At 33.0% G+C, this 21,307-nt stretch overlaps 1 protein-coding gene across 2 annotated transcripts in view; it reads left to right on the forward strand.

Moving 5' to 3' along the window:
* The window catches only part of LOC118193548 (kinesin heavy chain-like), a 204,472-nt gene that overhangs the window by 90,036 nt on the left and 93,129 nt on the right, over nt 1–21,307 (forward strand). For both annotated transcript variants that reach the window (XM_085817867.1, XM_085817870.1), the window contains exons 2-3: nt 6,855–6,942; nt 19,765–19,838. In XM_085817867.1, the coding sequence (XP_085673993.1) occupies nt 6,855–6,942; nt 19,765–19,838 (162 nt within the window). The remainder of the gene's footprint in view (nt 1–6,854; nt 6,943–19,764; nt 19,839–21,307) is intronic.

A 21,307-nucleotide genomic window follows, 5' to 3' on the forward strand; every position in this document is an offset into this window, starting at 1 on the left:
ACTTTAGCTATTTTCAGCTTTCCGGGGAATAGTGCTCGGTGTTTGTTGATAAGAGCTATCAATTTTCTTATCTGCTGCGGATTCAAATTTTCTAAATTCAGATTTGCATCTATTTTAAAATCTTCCAGGGGGGTCGAGAGATCTTTTCCTGGTAAAGTTATAATTTCTCCAAATTCTTCTTCATTTTCAAATATCACTCCAACTGCATTGACACTAGCTTGGAATTTTCTAATTTTATTTGCATGAACATGTTTGATCTTTCCATCAGGTAGTTTTACTTTATAGGAATGAGGTGGGCAATGATTCACGATTTCTCCTGGACCAGTCCATCGTGCATAGAGTTTGTTATTTGAATCTGGTATGAGTAAATAAACTTGTTCTCCGATTTTGAAATTTTTTGGTATTGATCTCCGATTAAAGTACTCAGCATATTTTTGTTGTTTATCACTTGCAATTAAATTGGCTTGTTCGGCTGCTTGTTCTAACCTTATTTTTAAAAGTTGTAAGTAATCCACTGCCGATTCACTTAGATTAGGTGGTATAGGTATTTCTCCTGACCATGAAGACTTCAGTACTGCTAAAGGACCTCTTGGTTGTCTTCCATACATCAGCTGAAATGGTGAGACACCCGTGGTGCAGTTTGGTACTTCTCTGTATGCAAAGAGCAGGTATGGGATGTGCTTATCCCAATTCGAAGGATCAGTCCTGATGACATGATGTAACATTTGCTTGAAGGACTTGTTCCATCTTTCTACTAATCCATTTGAAGCACTGTAAGCAGGTGTAGAGAACCTAGGGTGAGAACCTAGTCTTTTCTGGAATTCTTTAGTTAATTTTGAAACGAAGTTACTTCCGTTGTCACTAGCTATTGTATTAGGGATTCCTGTTCTCATGAAAATCTCCAAAAGCGCGTCACAAGTGGCTTTTGCTGTCAAGCTTCTCAGTGGAATGGCTTCTAGCCATCGGGAATGTTGATCTACCAGACATAACACATATTTATGTTTCCTAGCAGAGGAAGGTTCAATAGGTCCAATAACGTCGATGTTAACTGTTTCGAAAGGTAATCCTGGCCTTCTGACCGGTGTGATGGGAATCTTGTCAGATCGCTTTTCTGGACTTTTCAACTGACAATCTTTGCACGTTTTACAAAAGGTTTCAACATCTTGTGCTAATCCAGGCCAATAAAATGAATATCGTATTCGCTCCTTTGTTTTTCTTATCCCAAGATGTGCTCTGAAAATGGAACTATGTGCTAATTCCAACACTTGTGCTCTTCTACTAAGTGGAAGCACTAACTGAAAAACATTCTGTCCTAATATTTTTTCTTGGTGATGTAAAAGATGATCAATAAATAAATAATTTCCTTTTTTTTTTATTGCTAGCTTCCATGCTTCTCGCAGCGAGGGACAGTTAACTTGCTCTTCGCGTAGGCGTTCAGCAGACGATAAGTCTGTGTCTACATAAACACTCGCCTTCTTCCCTTCCTCCTCTTCGTTTTTCTCCTCCATAAGCATTAGCGGGGGGGGGGGGGAATCGACGCTGTCGTTTGACTGTGCATTGGCGAATAAAGTTTGTAAGTTTTCGCTTCCGTAATTATTTCTTTCTGCGTTTGGTTCTTCTGCCGCAGGATTAATCAACAGTTCGTATATTTCTGGAGTTATTAGGCAAGGCACATTTAGCTTATCAGTCACTGCAATTAATGTATCCACAAAATTAAATATATTGCTTCCATGATCTTTATGGTAAATAGGTACACGGCAAACTTTTGCTTCAATTGGTTGTCCGAAAGCAGGTGTTAGCAATATTTTACCTCCTTCTCTCTCCTCTAAATTTGGAATGAGCGATGAATGTACGATCGTTATCTGCGTTCCAGAGTCTACGATAGCTTCGATTTTCTCAGTTAATAAGAATATCTACTTTTTGCAGTGGTTGAACGATGCGTTCTGCGAATTCAGATCGTAGATGGGATGAGTCTACTTTAGCTACGATGGCTTCTTCTTTTGATGTTCTGTTTGAATTTTTTTGAGTTTTGGAATCATCCTTTCCCTTCTTATTTACTGCAGTTTCGTTCTTTCTTCTTTTGTCTGGGCAATCTCTCGCGATGTGTTGATAATTTCCACAAATATAACATTCTTTTCTTCTCGCGTGAAATCTTTCGTGTTTTGGATATTCTTTTCTCATGGGTGGTGGAATATATTTGTCGTGTGCACATGTTGTATCCAGGAATCTCGGTGATCGCTTAATTCCATTTCGAACTTCGTCGAAAGATTTTCCTTTGGCCGTGAAATAAATATCACATTCTGTAGCTAATTCTTGAGGCTTCAGCCATTTATTTCCTTGGCGTATTGCGACGTGTGCAGCTGTTTCTTCATCTAATGCTTGGAATAATTTATCGGAAATAATTAACTCCTTGAGTGTTTCGAAATCCTTTACTTCTCTTGACTTGCAGTAATAGTCCCATGTAGCTGTTAGTCTTGAAGCGAACTGGATATGCGTTTCGCCGGAATAACGTTTAGTTTTTCTGAAGTTTTCTAAACAGGTTTGAGGAGTAGGTTGATATTCCTTCAGAACAAGAGTTTTCACTTTTTCGTAATTTTGCAGATCTTCCTCCTTTATATAAACAAGAACATTTGAAGCTTTTTCTCCAATTAATTTCAATAATATTTCTGATTTGTATTCTTCAGGAACCTTCTTGTGCTTAAATGCTCTTTCAATAGAATCGAAAAATATATTCCATTCTTCTGCTCTCTTCGGTACTGGTACAGTCAGTGTTTCTACTCCTTTGATCAGCTTGTCCAGGGAAATTTCGGTTTCTCGTTCTGTGTTTTGGATTAAAGGTGTTGGACTTCTACTTCCTTCATTTTGAGTTGCTCGAATCTTCGCTAGTTCTATTTCGTGTTCTCTTTCTGTTCTTATTCTTTCTTCTTCCATTTGCATTCTTTCCATTTCTTCTTTTCTTTTTCTATTCTCCACTGTAGTAATCAGAATTTCCAATAGAACTGTTACTAAATCCTCTTTCTTTGCGTTTTTGAACATTTTCTTCTATTTTCCTTTAGAATCAAGCCTTTCAAACTCTCGATTAAATAATTCTCACGTTTTTACTCTCTTTTGCAAATGAACACTTCTTTCGTTAGTTAGGCTTAACTTTACGCCTCTTCCGTTTTCAACGCTCTAAGCTTCTAACCTCTCTGGTTTTCTCGTAAGAGAGCGTGTTGTGATGACTTCGTGGTTTAATAAGGCACCATTTAGCAAGACGAAACAAATATTTATTAAATATATAATTCAAAGCATAATATAATAGTTACTCAGAGCAGTACGTCGCTCCTACCGCATAGTACAATCTACTACCTTCCTCTTCCGAGGCTAACATGCAACTCCTAATAAATACATTAACCCTTCTCGAAGAAGAGCTACCTGCACCAAGCATGCTCTGTTGATCGCCAAACAGTCGCCAGATATCACAGTCATGTTCATTTACCATCTTTAAAGAGACCAAGGTAGAAATGGCATAGCAATTATCAGCCTTATTAAGATATGGTGCTGCAAGACAATAGCAGCAAAGTGAGCTAAGGCAGGGTCTGCCACAGTGTTATATATAAATATTTATTTGCTGGATTTAGCATTGTGGCTAAAAATTTAATAATTTTCATTTCTTTATAATTACTATTATCATGATTAAATGCTGTGTTTCTACTTGTTCATTATTTCAAATTAGCGTAAGTTAAAGAAGTAGAACTAAAAAGAACATATATTTATTCGCATATTGTTCCTCTCTCCCAGTATTTTTAGTAGTGATTTATTAATTTCAAATTTATTATAGCAATATGCTAGCTGTGAATCTGTAACAAAGTATGTTGTGCTTATAAAAAAGAATAATGACCAGTTTCTTTGAAATATATTAGTGCACCTATCAGTGTATCTTTCCCGCTTTTCTTTTAACTAATTTAGCTTCTTGAAATTTGAGAAAATTCCACAAGTTATTCTAAGTGGAGGAGCTAAATGATACCCTTTCTAAGTAAAGGAGCTAACTGATGCAGAGCGTGAGAACTATTAGAACTACAATTAGCAGGGCTGTTATTTATTATTATTATTATTATTATTTTAGTTTCTAGGTGAGTCATAGGGTTCATCAGAGTGCAGTGTGTCATTATTTTTCCTAGAACTAACAGAGCAAATTATTCGATTTAAAAAAAAAAAAAAAAATTTCTTGAAAATCTGTTATAGTAAGACGAAATGAGAAGCCTATATGTTTTAAACTCACTATTTTGGGTATTGAAAATTCTGCATTAATATCAATAATTATTTCATAATCACTTCATATTGAGACAGTTTTTATGGGGAGGTAGAGTGTTTAAAGCTGATTTTGCATAACTAAGATTATTCTGTTTTACTTATTGAGTACTATATAGCAGTTTATTAATATTATACAGTACAAAGTCCGTAATCCAGACTCGTCGGGACTTCGGTGATTCCGGATTATAGATCATCAGTTTAAATCTGGTAAGATGGCATGCAGAAATTATACAATAAAAAATATGAAACCGTAATTTATGAAATAAAGAGAAAAAAAAGCTTAATATTTATTTGTTTACTTTATTAAACATCATTTTCAATGTAAATTGTTTAAGTTGCTTCATTTTTTGTGCTAAACGCGCATGCGTAAATTTGTGGCTTTGAGGTCCGTATTATAGATCATTCCGGATAATGGACGTCTGGATTACAGACTTTGTATTGTACACCTTTTATTTCAGTATCTGATTTTTTGTGTAGCCTATATTTTAGAAGAACTGTGAATAGCTTTGCTATCTGTAATTACCATTTTAGTGATGGATATAGGAAGATAAAAGGTTATTCAATATTTTAAGCTTTAATTGTTATAACAATGTATTGGCATATAAATTTAGAATTTGCTGAGATACAAGGTTGGAAAAAATATGGAAACGCTAAAATAAAAACATATTGCTCTGACTAATAGTGTAAGGAAACCAGTAGCATTTAAAAGAGCTTGAAGTCTTCGCAGAATGGATAAATAGAAGTCTTGTATGCTTTACAATGGAATCTCGCAGTATTCTTCCTGTAAAACACTGGCAAGTTCATTTAATGATGATGGCGGTGAATAGTGCTCTCAGATTTCTCTCCAGTATAGCCTATCTGGTGACTGTGGTGGCCTTGGTAGATGTGAAAGTTCACCCTCATGCTCAGGAAACTAGTCCTGGACGATGATGTGAGCTGAGTGAACAGGAGCTGTGCTGTATTGGAATACAACATCACCATTGAGGAATAAAATTTGTGTCAGCGAAAATGGTCACATAATGCTTGGCAGTAATGTCACCTTGGAGAGTAGTGGTGGGTCTGATGGAATACCACAATATGGTTGCCCAAACCATGACTGAACTCGACCATGTTTCATTCTCGGCGGCAAACAGCCTCTATCATATGCTTGGGATGGTGTTGGCCAAACATAAACTCACCCCCAAAGTTGGAAAAGGTGTAAAGCAAAACTCCTCTAACCAAATAACAATCTTCTGTTGCTCTATAGTCCAGGTTTTATGGCTTTGGCTCCACTTTCTCCTCTTATAGGCATTTTGATTACTGATGATTGACTTTTGAATTGCAGCTCGCCAAAATATATCCTGCTTGTGGAGCTCCCTTTGTACTGCTTTAGTGTTGACAGGGGTTGTGAGTGTTATATTCAGCTCAGCAGTTACTTTTGGAGCTGTAATCCTCTTATTTTTCATCACAGTCCTCTTCAATGATCGGCCGCCATGATCACTCAATATGCATTTTTGTTCGTGCTGTAATTTAGCGGATTCGGTTTTTCTGGTTTTCCTGTACGAGTTAAAATTCTTAGATAGTGTGCCCCTTGAAACACTTCAGCTACCTTGGCTACAGAAGCATCCACCATATGAGCTCTGATATGATACACTCCCAATTGCACAGAACACTGTCTTGATAACAAATGACACTTGCAATGGATTAAGGATGTTGTACAGGTGGCACTAATAAGCAAATACATCAGTGCCATCAACAGCTTTCATAAGAATAAACATTTCAGTTCAAACAGTAATTTTACAAGGTGTTTCCATATTTTTGTCTAACCCCTGTATCTTATTATATATAGTGGTTGCTGTGGCTGTATACAAAACCATTTTACGAGCTTTTAATTCTAATTCAAAGTAAAAGTCTGAATTTATTATTATTCTTTCATGAAAATTAAGAAATATTGATAAAATTTAGTTACAGTATTATAATTACTAACAAAATTCTACTTTTTCTATGCCATAAGACTTTTCAAAATATCTATTTTTAAAGAGTTAAACATACTTATATGTGAAAACAGAATTTGTGTATCGAATCTACGGAATTAATCACTGTAGAAGTCAAGGTAATAATTAGTGAAAATAAAGTGAACTGAAATATTCTGTTGAATTGCAGTTGCATAACATGTATATAAGCAGTCTAACTCTAATTTAACAATAACTTAATTGTCTGTTTACATTGGTTAGTCCAAAATTGTGTAAAAACTATAGAAAATCATGAATTATCTTACATTTAAGGCAAAGCAACCTTTTTTTGAATAGGTCTTTTGTATTTGAAGCAATCCTAGAAGGTTGGGAGGTTGCTTTAAATACAAAAGTTTGAATAATTCTTAAGTACAAAAAAGAAATTTTAGTATTTTATAATATAGAGCTTGTTCAAAATTGAATTAAGGCATTTTAATTTACTTATAATTGCAGTTTATTAGTCACCATTTGTAGTGCCTCTCTCCCCTTACTGTTGCAGACATATTACTTTGACGTATAAAAATATTTATATTCTTTAAAATTTTAAAATACTCTCTTTTTTTAATGTAGGGAAAGCTTTATGTGTTTGATAAAATATTTAAACCTAATGCAACTCAAGAAAAAGTATACAATGAGGCAGCTAAAGCAATTGTTAAAGGTAAGCATTTTTTTCCACCCTAAAATGAATTTAAACTGTAATATAAAAATTTCAGTGTTTTTTGTGTACTCTGTGTTTGAATATTGAAAAATGAAATGCAAGTTATGTTATTGTACCTCTTACTACAGTTTTATGTTTATTATGTGCAGTTAATTACAGTTTAATATGTGCTGAAGTTTTTGAAAGTGAGGAAAATATTTATTACAATGTGTTAAGTACAGGTATATATTTTTGAAAATCCTTAGTAAACATGACTTATATTTTAGTTTAGCATAAAATTAGAATCTGTTTAGTCCTGTAAAAAATCCTGTGCACAATAGTACATCGATAATAAGTTCTATAGTAATTTATTCCTAGACCAATAACAGGTTTTGAGATAAATATTTGTATGGTCCCTGTATTAAAAGGGGTTATACCAGATAGTTCAATATCAGAGACTTACAAGAGAATGAAAAGTTTATATTGGACCATTAATTAAAGGAAAATTCGGTTTCAGAATTTTCTTTTCTAATCTTTGCATCTCTTTTTCCAAATTGTTATTATAGTGGCACTTTTTTTATTAATACCGTAGCACTCATAAATTAGTAGTTCATAGGCATTGGCAGCTATACAGGTATGCTCAAGTCTGAGTTGTCTCGGATGACTAAGTTTTATTTTTCTAAAATATGCATCAATGTTTACTACTTGGATTCATGTTAAACTGTTCTATCAGTAAATTTATCAAGACTACTTCACTTTTTCTTCAAAAAAATCAAGCACACGCATTTTCAAAGGGAAAAAAGTATTCAAATTTTAATTATTTTTGATAAAAAATTATTGTTATTGTTTTTCTCAGCATAAGTATATAAAATGAAATGACCAAAAATTAAAACCATTTTATTTGCAAAAATTCTAGACGTTTAGGAAAAAGAGACAGGGCATGATGACCAACATACAACCAAAAATCATGTGTATAAGAATGAATTAAATATGAAAAATATAAATTGAAGAAGTTATAAAATTTAAAATACAAATAAATCTTTAAAACACTCGAATTTATCCTTAATATGGTACATTTTTAGAGTTTCCTGCTAACTTTATTAAAATATTATAAATATGTCAAAAAAATTTGAAATCTTTCATTCACAGAAGAAATCTAAAAAATTCAATGGAATTTCTCACTATGACCACCTGGGAGCATGCATAATATATGTAAGAATGGGTTTAAATAAAGTATTGCTAATCATATTCTGTAAAGAAGAAATTTCGCCAAAGACCAGAATGCAGTATGAGACAGGTAGATCTAAACCTAGATGATTATGTACCCAATACCGAGTATATGTCATTAGAAAAATTCTTATTAATTAAAATAATGCTTGATTGATATATTATAATTTATATATATTTAAAATTGTATAATTAAGGCACATTATTAAAATAAAACTAAACTTAAGATAACTGTCTAGGGCATTGATCTCCAGTTATCTATGGGGCTAATGGTTACTTGTGGAATATACAGGGTAAGTCAGAACGAATGCCCCAATTTCATAGGTACACAAAATGTTATTAATGTATTCATTAAAAATATACATACATGCAGAGGTAATATAATTTATTGTTGCATGCACTCTTCACAAATGTTTAATACGTACTTCTTTCTTATACGGCGTACATCAAGTCTGAAATGTAATCCTAACCCAAATTCTCATGTTATGTTTATTTGCTAGTACAGATGTGTGAAAAGTTGATTCATCAGTGAATGCTAACTTTTTCAAAAATTCGTCATCCTCCATGTGCATCAGAAATATTTCACAGAAAGATAATTGACATGGCAGATCTTTGGGTTTCAAATGTTGCACCATTTGCAAACGATATGCAGTCAAAAGTCTTTAATCCGGACTCGTCGGGACTTCGGCGATTCCGGATTATAGATCATCAGTTTAAATCTGGTAAGATGGCATGCAGAAATTATAAAATTAGAAATATGAAACCATAATTTATGAAATAAAGAGTATACATAATTATGATCTAAAGGGTATCAAAATTTACAAAAAAAAAAAAAAAAAAAAAAAAAAAGATTATTATTTATTTGTTCACTTTATTAAACATTTCTTTCAACGCACGTGTGCGTAAAGCATACCTTACGCATAGTCAAAATTAGAAAATAGCAACCAGAAAACTATTTGATGTGTATTCATCATATTTATAATGACGAGAAATTTGTTTTAAATCATGTCAAAGATGGAGTACATCGAGATGAAATACTGCATTTAGTAAGGAATTATTAGCCGAATAAAATAAAAACATCTGCCCTGAAGATGAGGATAGTGCTGACAGATCAACTTCCAGTTCATTGCGCGCCGCGATGTCCTCCCCGCAAAGCAGCGTGAAGTTGATGAACGGATTTCGGAATGGTTAGAGAAACAAAGAATATGCCTTTATCCATTTTTTGCAGCAATTCCACTCTTTGTTTGATGGACATCAAAACATACTTTGACTTTGTAGGTCCTTTGGCAGCTCCAGAATCGGAAATTCTTTTTGACATAATCGAAAGTTCAAGCTTACTTTTATAAAATTGCTGTAACAGTCTGCAAAAAATAATAAGATCCAATTAGAAGATTAAGGAACAGCGCAATCTGCAACATTAAATGAAATAGATCATTTTAGCTTACCTTATACTGTCCGTTATACATCAAACATGCATGAGTAAAGCATAAAATACAAGTTTGTGGCTTTGAGGTCCGGATAATGGACGTCCGGATTACGGAGTTTGTACTGTATATCAGACAGGTGTAGTAAGAAAGTTCACTCAACACGGTCTCCATGAAGTATGTGTTCAAATGTTCTCGAGCGCATTTCATGTTCTAAACGGCATCACTCAACTGCCAAAGATCTTGTCCAGTAGTAAATGCCATCCATTCTCTGTCATCAGGACGTATCTCTACCTGCCAATATCCACTCTCTCAATATCCACTTCCTCTCTAGAGAATATGCGTTTACGCATGCTTAGAAAGTTTGTACCTTTGAGGTCCGGATTATGGACATCCAGACTAAAGACTTTTGACTGTAGATTCATTTACAAACATCTATTAAGAATTCTCCACACAGTTTTCTGGGCTACTCCCAGTTCTTGTCCAACTTGATGCGTCAGTTTTTGAGGGCATTTCACATAACTTGCTTCAACATGTTTAGCTACGTTTTCTTTTACTGAAGGACAACCTGTTGATTTTTCTTTATAAATGCAGCTTGTCCCTTGAAATTTTGCATATGAATATTAGATTGCTTTATGATCCGGCATTGTCTGTATTATTTTAGTTAAATTAAGTATTTTAAAAAATTATATAAAATATGCAGTAAAACAACATAATTTATATTAAAATAATGCACTAAATAACTAGAAACCAGTTTACAAAACTAGGTTCTTCTATAAACATAATCCTCTGTTAAAAGCAGATGATGAAGCAAAAACTAAGAGAATGATCTTGAAAAAGAACTATCTGCATGGAATCTGAATAGATATCATTTTATTTAATTGGAAAATTGCATTGTTATAGTGAATGTATCAAATCACTTAACGGCAATAGTTCTGAGTGATTTGTTTAATTTTGAGCTAGGTACACTGCTCAAAAAAAAAAAAATGGGACAGTCCTATATCTCCCGATCTACTGGGCCGATTGACAAAATTCAAATTGCGTTCTTCATGTCTCGAAAGCGCGACTTAGGATATATATTAGATTTATATATAGCACTATTCTAACATAGGTATTTTGACACAAAATCGGACTTTTTCTGAAATAACATACCAATTTTTTTACATATTTCGATTCTACGACTCAAATTACGCCTAAATATGAAATTTTGTAAATTTTGGAGCGAAATTTATGGAGAAATTCACAAATTTATGTTGGCACTTTTTTGTCAGTTTGCGCCAAGAATAGTTCACTTAGCGAACTTCTTAATATATGGCAACCTAGTTTCCTTTCCTGTGAGTGGAAAAAAAGTCACCATCGTCCCTTTTTTCTAAATAATATTCTTTATATTATATTTTTAATTATAACTTATTATTTTAAGTAATTTTTTCTTTTTCGAATTTCATTTTAATTGTTTAAGTTGCATGTTTTTTTTTTTTTTTTCGAATAACTATTTTAAAAATTTCTACTTACCTATTCGAACTGCGTAAATAAAGGTGCAGCATTTATTTTTTTTCAAATAGTTTTCTTTATATATATTTTTTGTCATGGTTATTATTTTAGGTAATTTTTAAATTCTTAACTTTTATTTTAATTGTTTGTGTTGCATTGTCTCTTCAGATAATTGTTTTAAAACTTTCTATTTATTCCTTTGAATTGAGCATTTTAAATATATTTATTAATATAAATTTTCCAGAATTTGATTTTATTTATTTGAATTGCGTTTCTTTCGGAGGAATACTTTGTAACCCAGACTACGATGCGTTTGAAAACTGCATATATTAAAAGAGAAAATACAGTAAAGCACAGTTAACACGCCTTTCAATGTTCCGTTCAGAAAAGATACATATAAATAAGAGAGACATTTAACTTAGGATTGCGACATTTTAACTTAGGATGACTTGCATACACTGCTTTAAACAGTTTTATCATTGTGCCCATTGCTTTACACAATTTTATCCTACATTTGGCTTCTTAAATGTTATTCATATTTTAGTCAAATATTTTATTTTTGAAATCGTAAAAATCAAATATCATAAGATTAAAAAGTTTTAAATTTAAAAAAAAAATACAAATACTAAATTTTACCGTAAAATGTATTTTTTCTTCTCTTTTTCTTCAGGCATTCTACTTTATTCTTGTTCTTTTTCTTCATTCTACTTTATTCTTGCTCTTTTTCTTTAGGCATTCCGCAAGTATATTAAGAAGTATCCAAATTTTCGAAATATCTTGATAATTCTGACAATCATTTTAAATAAAGTTATCGCCTTCCATTTCATAAAGGCCCACAAACGGCCGAGCGGTAAAGTCGCTGAACACTGATAGTTCACTCCGGGGTTCGAATCCCGGTAAACAGGCTGGTTGCATGGGCGTTTTCGTGGATTTTCTCATGTGTACCGTGTATGCCAGCTGATTTCCCTTAGAAAGTTCTTCACAAAGGCATCCTTCCTTTTAGGCAGATAGCCCTGCTTTGACGTAACTTAATAATTCAATTCAATCCATTTCATCAATATTTGGTCAGAGCCTTTATCAGTCTTTAGAGGCTAAACATTTTGAAGGTATGAGATGAAAGGAAAGACTGCTTTCATCAAGAGGTTTTGGTTTATTTAATCATGACAAAGCACACTAGGGCTATCTGCCTAAGGGGAGGGATGCCTTCGTGGAGGACTTTCTAAGGGGAACTGGCTGGCATACACGTTGCACATGGGGAAAACCACGAAAATGCCCAAGCAGCCAGCCCGTTCGCGGGATTCGGACCTCGGACAGAACTACCAGCGTTCAGTGACTTTATCGCTCAGCCGCTGTTTCATCAGGAGGAAAAAAAACATCTTTAGGTGACATCCACATACATCACTGGATAAACTCCTGAATCTTCAAATAATTCGAATGAAAAATCATGGAATTCTCCATTTATGATACAATATGATGTTCTATAACGTAATTTAAATTTATACAACCATATAGTCTAAACCATATTGTCTTTTCTGTTAACCACAAGCTCAATTAATGGTATTTGCTGGTGTACACGTCCAAGTGTTTTTTCTTTGAACACCTAAATTCATTGAAGTATCCTGAAAGTATCTTCAAAAGCGTCCAACTTTTTGAAACATCTTGGTATGTCTGACAGCCAAATTTCCCTGCAAATTTTTGCTTACTTTTCTCCCTAATTTTCTTCTTTCCTTCTACAATTATTTTCATTGCACACACAAGAAAATTAAGATTTTTCGATTGCTAGACTTCCATAAATTTTGCTTTCTTGTCAATTTTTTAAAATATCAATTACATGAATTGCGTTTCAGCTAAAGACAGCTTTTCATTTTCTAGTCATTTTAACTATAAATAAAAAAAGCAAAGCACACGAGTAAGTAAGTCCAAAGGATAAATATTTTAATTAAAAGATTTTTGCTAAATGACAAAGAAATAAAACAGTCCAGCAGGGTTAATTCTGTACCACCGAGTAACCCGGTTCTTATATCGGCTGAAACAATCTAAATCATATTAAAGATCATGTTTTTTTATACAATCTATAACGCGAGAGCAAAATTAGCTTCTTAAAACATTCTTTCTAAGAGGATTAATATAAAAGATTATATTTATATATATATTTTTAAAGCTGGGACTTGAACCAAACTATAAGACTTTTAAAGTTTAATTTACATGGTGGTTATAATTAAAGTTCCAATTTGAAATGGTCACAAAAGGAAAACTACCGTATCAAATGTTATCAAACTTGGGAATCGTGTAAAGGAGGTTATGAGAATTTATTTTCAGTGAGGAAAAAATAGATAAAAAAACTCATCACCAGGGGGAAAATGACGCTATATACAAGATTCTTAAATGAAATAAGACACGAAAACATCTGCTTAAAATGTGTTTAATAGTTTCCGAAACGTGTTACAAAGCATGTTCAATGTAGCGTCCAGCCTTTTCCGAAAGCAAGTTAAATCCTGTTACTGCATTCTCAACAGCAGCTCTTAGCATATCGGGAGGAATGTTACGGACATGTCAGTGTTTAACATTTTTCATTTCTGCCAAATTGTTTAGATTATCACCATAAATAGTGCTTTTGAGAAAACCCCATAGCTAAAATCACAGAGGTTGAGGTCTGGTGGGAAGAGGGGAAGTGTTGGCGTATAAGACGTTCATTCGTGAAATTTTGCCTAAGTAACTGTGCGACACACGTGAGGTGGGGCCCAGCCACGCATAAAAATCGTAGTATCTAAAATGCCACGTTACTGCAGTTCATGTATCACGAAACATTTTAACATTGACTCTAAATGAGCTGCAATCACAGTAGTCCAGCTGTCGACTGTTCTTCAGAGAAAAATGGTTCAGTTATAAAACTAGCTGTCATTCCACACCAAACGGTGTGGAATGACTGCTATGCAATTGAATGCAGTAGGAGAATGCAATGGAACTAGATAGATAACATGAGGGATTTTTTTGGCCCAAATCGATTAAAAGCGTTTTGAATCAGTATCTTCATGTTTTAGAGCCGAATTCAGGCTTCAAAAATTACAAATTAGCGATCTGTAAGAAAACGATTTCCAGATTGTACGCACTTGTGCGAGTGATTTGCGATCTCACATTTTCTAATCGCTAATTCGTGGTTTTCACGGGCGAATTTCTCACTTACACGGATGGCGCACTCGACGTTTATCGAATTTAATGCCTTTAAATAGTAATTTTCTTACTTCAAAATTTCTTAAGGGTATGCAACATATTAAACCCATGTAACAAAAGGTTAAGTTAGATTCCGACTCATATTTCGTTTAAAAATATTGCATACAGCGCCATGTCCCCCCTGGTGGTGAGGTTTCGAACTTCCTTTTTTCCGCGGAAAATAAATTCCCATGACCTCCTTTACACGATTACCAAGTTTGATAACATTTGATCCAGTAGTTTTTGTTTTATGACCGTTTCAATGTGGAACTTTAATTATAAACACCCTGTATATTATTAAATTTTAATTGAAGCTATGTATACCATGCATAAGATTTCCGCTTTTATAGAAAAAATAAAGAATCGAAGCAAATATACTTAGGATAATGGAACAAAACTGAAAAAAATTCCCCTCCCTCCGAAAATAAAATATTGAAACTTCGACCTTGAATTTATTGGATTATCGAAATATTCAATATGACCTATCTTCTAAGTCCTAGTTCCGACAACAATTCCGTCAAAAATTCCGAATTACTGAAGCTGATGTAAAAGATTTAGTATATATTCACTGTATGTTAGTAAAGTAATCAGAGTGTAATAAAAATAGATTATAGAATTTACGCTGATGCAACTTTTTTCTCTGACTGCACAACATGTAATGGAAGAGAAGGCTTGTAGAGATCTGTTTTTGACATGCCTCTAAAAGTAGATGTCATACTCCTTTTGTCTCTTCAATATCAAAAAACTTTCCTTTGAGAGGCAAATTTAGTTTTTGGGAAAGAAAAAAAATCGCAAGAAGACAAATTTGAAAAACATGCAGGACAATTGAGTACACATAGTTATTTTCGGAACACAAGCGGTTCTCCGACTGGTTATTGAATAATGAAAAGATGCATTATCATGGAATACGTTGTCTGACTGAAAACGTAAGATTAAAAGTCATCTGCTTAATTCACAACCATTTACAAGTCAACTAATGGGGCAATTGCAGAATCGTTTTGATCCTGAGCTTCTAAGACAAACCTTATATCACTGGATTTAAACACTTGTTTAATCTTCCGAGAACGTACCATCTTTAGCTCATATTCCAAGAATATTAAGTGAATATAATTATTGCAAAAGAAAATGAATATTCATTTGCACTACGGCTTGGTAGTTCTGCTTTTTGTGTCTAAGTATACAACAATATTTTAAATATTTACAAATAAATATTAAATTGGAGATTTAATTGGAGCCTCACCAGTTGCCTAGCATTTGAAGATTGTTAAATACTAACTGTTTGTTGCGAAGTCTAACCCAGGGTTTTGCATGGTTGGTTTTCGTAGTTTTCTAGGTTCTCTTTATAAAGGTTCTCTATGAAAGCATCTTAACCAAATAGCTCCCATATTCTTTCTATGTTAAAATAACCAACTAACCTAGTTTAAGCGCGATTTCCATGAAGTTACTAGCAAAACCCGAGTACTCATTAAAAATCATGTAGCTTGCCAATCAGGAGTAACATGAAAGATACGGCGCCAATAATTGAATTGCTGTTACGGTACGCTGTTTTTAAATTTAGATGGTCATTCCTTAATTAAATAGCCCACTAGCGGTCGAGCGGTAAAGACGCTGAGCACTGGTAGTTCGGTCGGAAGTTAGAATCCCGCGAACGGGCTGGCTGCATGGGCGTTTTAGTGGTTTTTCCCATGTGTAACGTGTATACGAGCCAGTTTACCTTAGAAAGTCCTCCACGAAGGCATCCCTCCCTTTAGGCAGATAGCCCTCGTGTGCTTTGCCATAATTAAATAATCCAATCCAATCCTTAATTAAATATAATTGATTTGTAACTTTTGCTAGAGCTGACGGTAAAAATTGAAGTGCAAATAAATCATGTGCAATCTTGATTAATATAAATTAAAAATTTTGCATAGAAAAATATTTTCATTCAGACAGAAAGTTTTTTGAAATATTAGCAATTACTTTATAAGAAGGATTTATTAATAACCGTAATAATTACTTATTATATTACTGATGATTAGGATTCAGTTCTTGACAATTACATTCTAAATTAGAATTTTAAGGATATAGTGAAAATAAGCTACGCACAAAAATACATTTTTACAGATTTTAAAAATAGAAATTTAAAAAATAAAACACAAAAAATGGTTAATTTTTATTTGGAATGAACCTAAATTTCTAAATGTGAGAGAAAAAATAAAAAAAGTTTAGTAAAAAAAGAGATATTAATAAATATTTGCCAAATTCAATTAACATTGAGGAGCTAAAATTTTGAGAGCTAATATTTTAAAAACTGCTCGTACGATTTTCACAAAACTTGGTATTCTGGCATAATTTGAGCCGTAGAATCGAAATATGGAAAAAAATGGGTATGTTATTTCAGAAAAAGTCCGATTTTGTGTCAAAATACCTATGTTAGAGTAGTGCTATATATAAATCTAATATATATCCTAAGTCGCGCTATCGAGACATGAAAAACACAGTTTGAATTTTGTCAATCGGCCCAGTAGAACGGGAAATATAGTACTGTCCCATTTTTTTTTTTTTTTTTTTTTTTTTTTTTGAGCAGTGTACATATAGATTTCATGCACTAATCAGTCTAAAACTTTTTAAGATCTAAATACTTCTTTATCATCAGGCTCAAATTTCTGTATTTGGAGATTTTCATTTAGTCAATAAATTGGCATTTATTAAAATTCAGCAAAATGTTTAAATGTTTGAAGAATGTGTTCTATTTTAATTGGCAATTTTATCTCTCCCCCTTTTTCCTTCCCCCTTTCTCTCTTTTTTCGAGGGGGATGGAGGTAAAGGTTACTCACATGGTTCCTGCAATTTTTCCTTAAACTTTGTAATGAAACATCAAATGCTTTATTTTATCCTTAGCTAGTAGTTAGGCTCAACAAGTTTAAATCTTTGGTAGATCAGATTGATGCTTGTAAAGATATGTTGGGTAAACTTGATCTAACTTGACTAGAGTGACTAAGCTAGTCCCCTAACATTTTAGACAATAACACTTTCAAATAGGTTTCCATTTAAGCCAAAGGCATTAAAAAGAACCTCTTAAGAGAATATGTGCTGTTTGAGTGTAGTTGGATTTTCCATGGAATCTGTTGTCCTTGGACTGCATCAGCACTTCTTAAAAGAGGAACTAACTGGCTTTCACCTATTTTAATAGCCACCTTAGACATGCTGTTAATTGCTGGTGGTAGGTTGTAAAAAATTTAAACTTTCTTCTAGTTTTTAAAAAATGATACTACTTTTAGTGCTATACAGAACAAAATCCGCAATTGTCGGGATTTCAGCAATTCCAGATTTCAAAATTTAGTAAGGGACATCTAGACATGCAACATTAGGACTTTGCTTATTCTTTTGGTTAGACAGAAAAGTACTACCCCCTTCCCAATGGAGCTGATGTGTTTATCCTTGGCAGCAGCAGGTACTGGACATCAAAGTTTAAGACCGCGGAGATTGCAATGAGCAGCAAAATGTGTAGTGCGCCTTCTATAACCACTCAAGAGCAGAAAGTGTGATTGTGGCTAGTATCAATACAAAGTCATTTAGTGCATTGTTATTAGTTATGTGACTTGCTGGGCAGCAGGTGGTTGAGTGACATACAGAACCTCAGTTAGTTGAGAGAAAAGCTGTGTTTACTGCATACCTGCTCCCATTTGTTGAGTATTATATTCATCATTGCTAGATTTTGTAGTGGGATTTTTTTTTAAATTTATTTTTTGCCTAGTGGTCTGGATCTTATATCATTTCAAATTCATCATTATTTCAATCTTTGTATTTTAATTTGTGTTCATGAAAGTATTGTTGTGTAATGTGAGATTTAAAATTTGGAGAGAAAGGCAATAAAATCAACTCCCCACACAAGAGATTACAGAGCACATGAAGCCTTATTATGGAATGCAGTGATCATCTGTGACTATCACCATCATATGCTCTGTTATATCCTTTGGAGAAAATATTATTAAAAGAAATTGGAAGTAATAAAGAAGATAAAGTGTGTTCTCATTTGTAAAAGCATGAAACGACATACCTGCTATTGCAAAGCAAAATACTTAACAGTTTCAAAATTATTAATTATGTGAACACTGAGTAGTAGTTTGTTTTGCTGGCCATGTGCTTATTTTGAGAAAATTGTTTTAATTAATTAAATATTTTTTTAATACATCCATCAGATTAAAAAAATTAATTATTTATTATTGCATCATCACTTTTGTTTTCTCTCCTCATTATTTTTATTAGTCTTCATATTCAAAATAAATAAACCTCTATTGGAGACCACCTCTGAAAATTGGACCAATATCTTCCAGTATGTAAAGAAATATTGATACTGAACTTCAATTTTAAGACATCCACCTCCACCAAAGATTAAAATCACCTAGAACCATGATTGGTCATTGTCAGGATCTGGTGAACACCATGTATGTGCACTTCAGCCTTTCTCCCACGAGACACCAAATCAGAACAGACATCAGAAAGGAGGTGTCATAAATAAGGTTTATGCGTGTTATGGTGCAATCCAAAAGAAACATTATGTTTTTAAATTTATGTAATATATATGTATGCTTACTTGTTAGTACTGTAGATAGTAAATAAGTGATGTCCTGTATAATGAATAAAGACTTCATATACATGTTAATATGCCTTGTTAGTACTGTAGATTGTAAATAATTGCAGTCATGTACTGTGCATATGAATAAAAAGCCCATATTCGTATACATGTTAATATGCCAAGAACGCACATTATGATGAAGTCTCAAAATCCTCTTAAAAAGGATTACAATTTTTCTTTCTACTTAGTTTTTGTGTGTGTTTGTGTGTGTGGAAACCACTGCATACAATTACTGATCGATAAACACAGCTTTTCTCTCAACTAACTGAGGTTCTGTATGTCACTCAACCACCTGCTGCCCAGCAAGTCACATAACTAATAACAATGCACTAAATGACTTTGTATTGATACTAGCCACAATCACACTTTCTGCTCTTGAGTGGTTATAGAAGGCGCACTACACATTTTGCTGCTCATTGCAATCTCCGCGGTCTTAAACTTTGATGTCCAGTACCTGCTGCTGCCAAGGATAACTCTTGCAACCAAAATGTATGTATATTTCAAAATGTTTATTGTTTAACAATTCAAGATTCACTTTTATATCAACATACAGACAATTGAAAATAAATTTTCTTGTGTAGTTAATTGAAAACAGGATGAGCATTACGGCTGTTCAATTATTAAATTTTAATCAGTGCATCTGGAAGTGGCAAAGTTTGATTTGCAGTTCTTAAATTTTGAAGAAATTGTTAATTATAAATTTTAATGACTTAATTATAAAGGCATTATAATGACTTTATTGTAGATGCATTTATTATTATTAGAAGCTCATGTTTTTCAAATGAAGTGGCAACCTGTGTTCTCATTAATATTGTTTTAGTAATAGTTGCTTCCAAACTTTTTTAATTGATACATAGATATATGTATTTTTAGATGTTCTTATGGGTTACAATGGAACCATATTTGCATATGGACAAACTTCTAGTGGCAAAACACATACAATGGAGGTAACTATTTTCAAGTTTTTTTTTTTTTTTTTTGTGAATCATTTGTGCATTTGATGCTGGGTTGCTCATTGTAAGCTTGTTAGTATTCTTGTGATTACCTGTGCATGTAAATTTAAGAGAATGAAAGAATGTAAAAGTATGTACTGCCTGTGTTACTCAGTTCCACTCAGCAAATATTATGTTGCATGTCAGCTTCAGATAAGCTGATATAACAGTTATTGCCTTAGCTTTACTTGATAATGTCAAGCAAATATAAATTACCTTCTAACTGTGAATTAGAGGTGGGCAGAACAGCTACTTTAAGGCTGCTATCACATGGCAGTTTGTTTCGGAAGGACAATGGTTTGGAACAATTTTTCTGCTTTGTCACGTGATATACAACAGCCAATCACCGTAGATCACTTTGGGGTTAACATGTAAAGGGAAAACTGGTTCTCTACTGCAAACACGAAGGTTACCAAAATTAGTTATTTTTAGTGTAGTTGGCGACACATTAATTAAATCGTCTGCTTGTGATTCTGTGACAATACACAGATAGAAGCAATTCTAAATTTATTTCATTGCAGCAAAGTGCACGCAATGGTTCGCAGGAGGCAAAAGATATCAGAGATAGATTTTGCAATTATTTTAATGGTATTGGATCCATTCCCTGGCAAGAAGCCATGTATGACTTACACTAAGGCACGTTTGAAATTATTCTGCATGTTCCAATAAAAACTCATATATATCTCAAGTAGTTCCTAATTATTAATAATTTATTAAAGCCTCTAGTATATTTTTAATCATATATACAAACACACATAAAAACAGTGAATCACTTTATTATAGTTCATCTATTAATGACTTCCATGAAATTACTGCAAATTTATAATTAAAAAGAGAAAATATTATAAATAAATAAACAAGTATATTCATGTTAACAGAATTTTATTGTGGATATTTGAATTAATAAATCAAATTTTGAATTTTCATCCATAACAGTTCCTGATCAGCAGGACACTTTACTGTCTTCAGCTGACCAGCAACATATGCTCCAAACAAGTTGTTCACATCTTTCTCTTCTGTTATGTTTTTTAGACATTTTGTCATTGTAGTAAAAAATTCATCTTCAGGTTTTTTCTTTTTTTCCTTGTGACTGGAGCAACCAATTGACTTTCAGACATTTTGGGGGTTTCTAATAGATTGCATGTTTCTTTTGTGCTTGTAGAAGAACATTTTCTTCTTGAAATGTTTCAGTTTCTTGAACAAAATTCTGAAAGAAAAAGAATATTTAAAAAATGAATATTATCAACTCTATTAACACATTGATGGCCATGGCACTTTTCGTATTCCGGTCCAAGAAGCCAAATCAATTTAATCATATGTTATTAATTTTTATAATTATATTTTTTGTTCATTTTTTAATAAATTTTCTGTTTATGCAGGCTAGCATTGATTTTTTTGTTCTTTTCCCAGAAGCAATCTGTCAA

The sequence above is a fragment of the Stegodyphus dumicola genome, chromosome 1 (assembly GCF_044657685.1).
Source record: "Stegodyphus dumicola isolate Sdum_Otavi_A_Nest chromosome 1, ASM4465768v1".
In the NCBI taxonomy this organism is placed as follows: Eukaryota; Metazoa; Arthropoda; class Arachnida; order Araneae; family Eresidae; genus Stegodyphus; species Stegodyphus dumicola.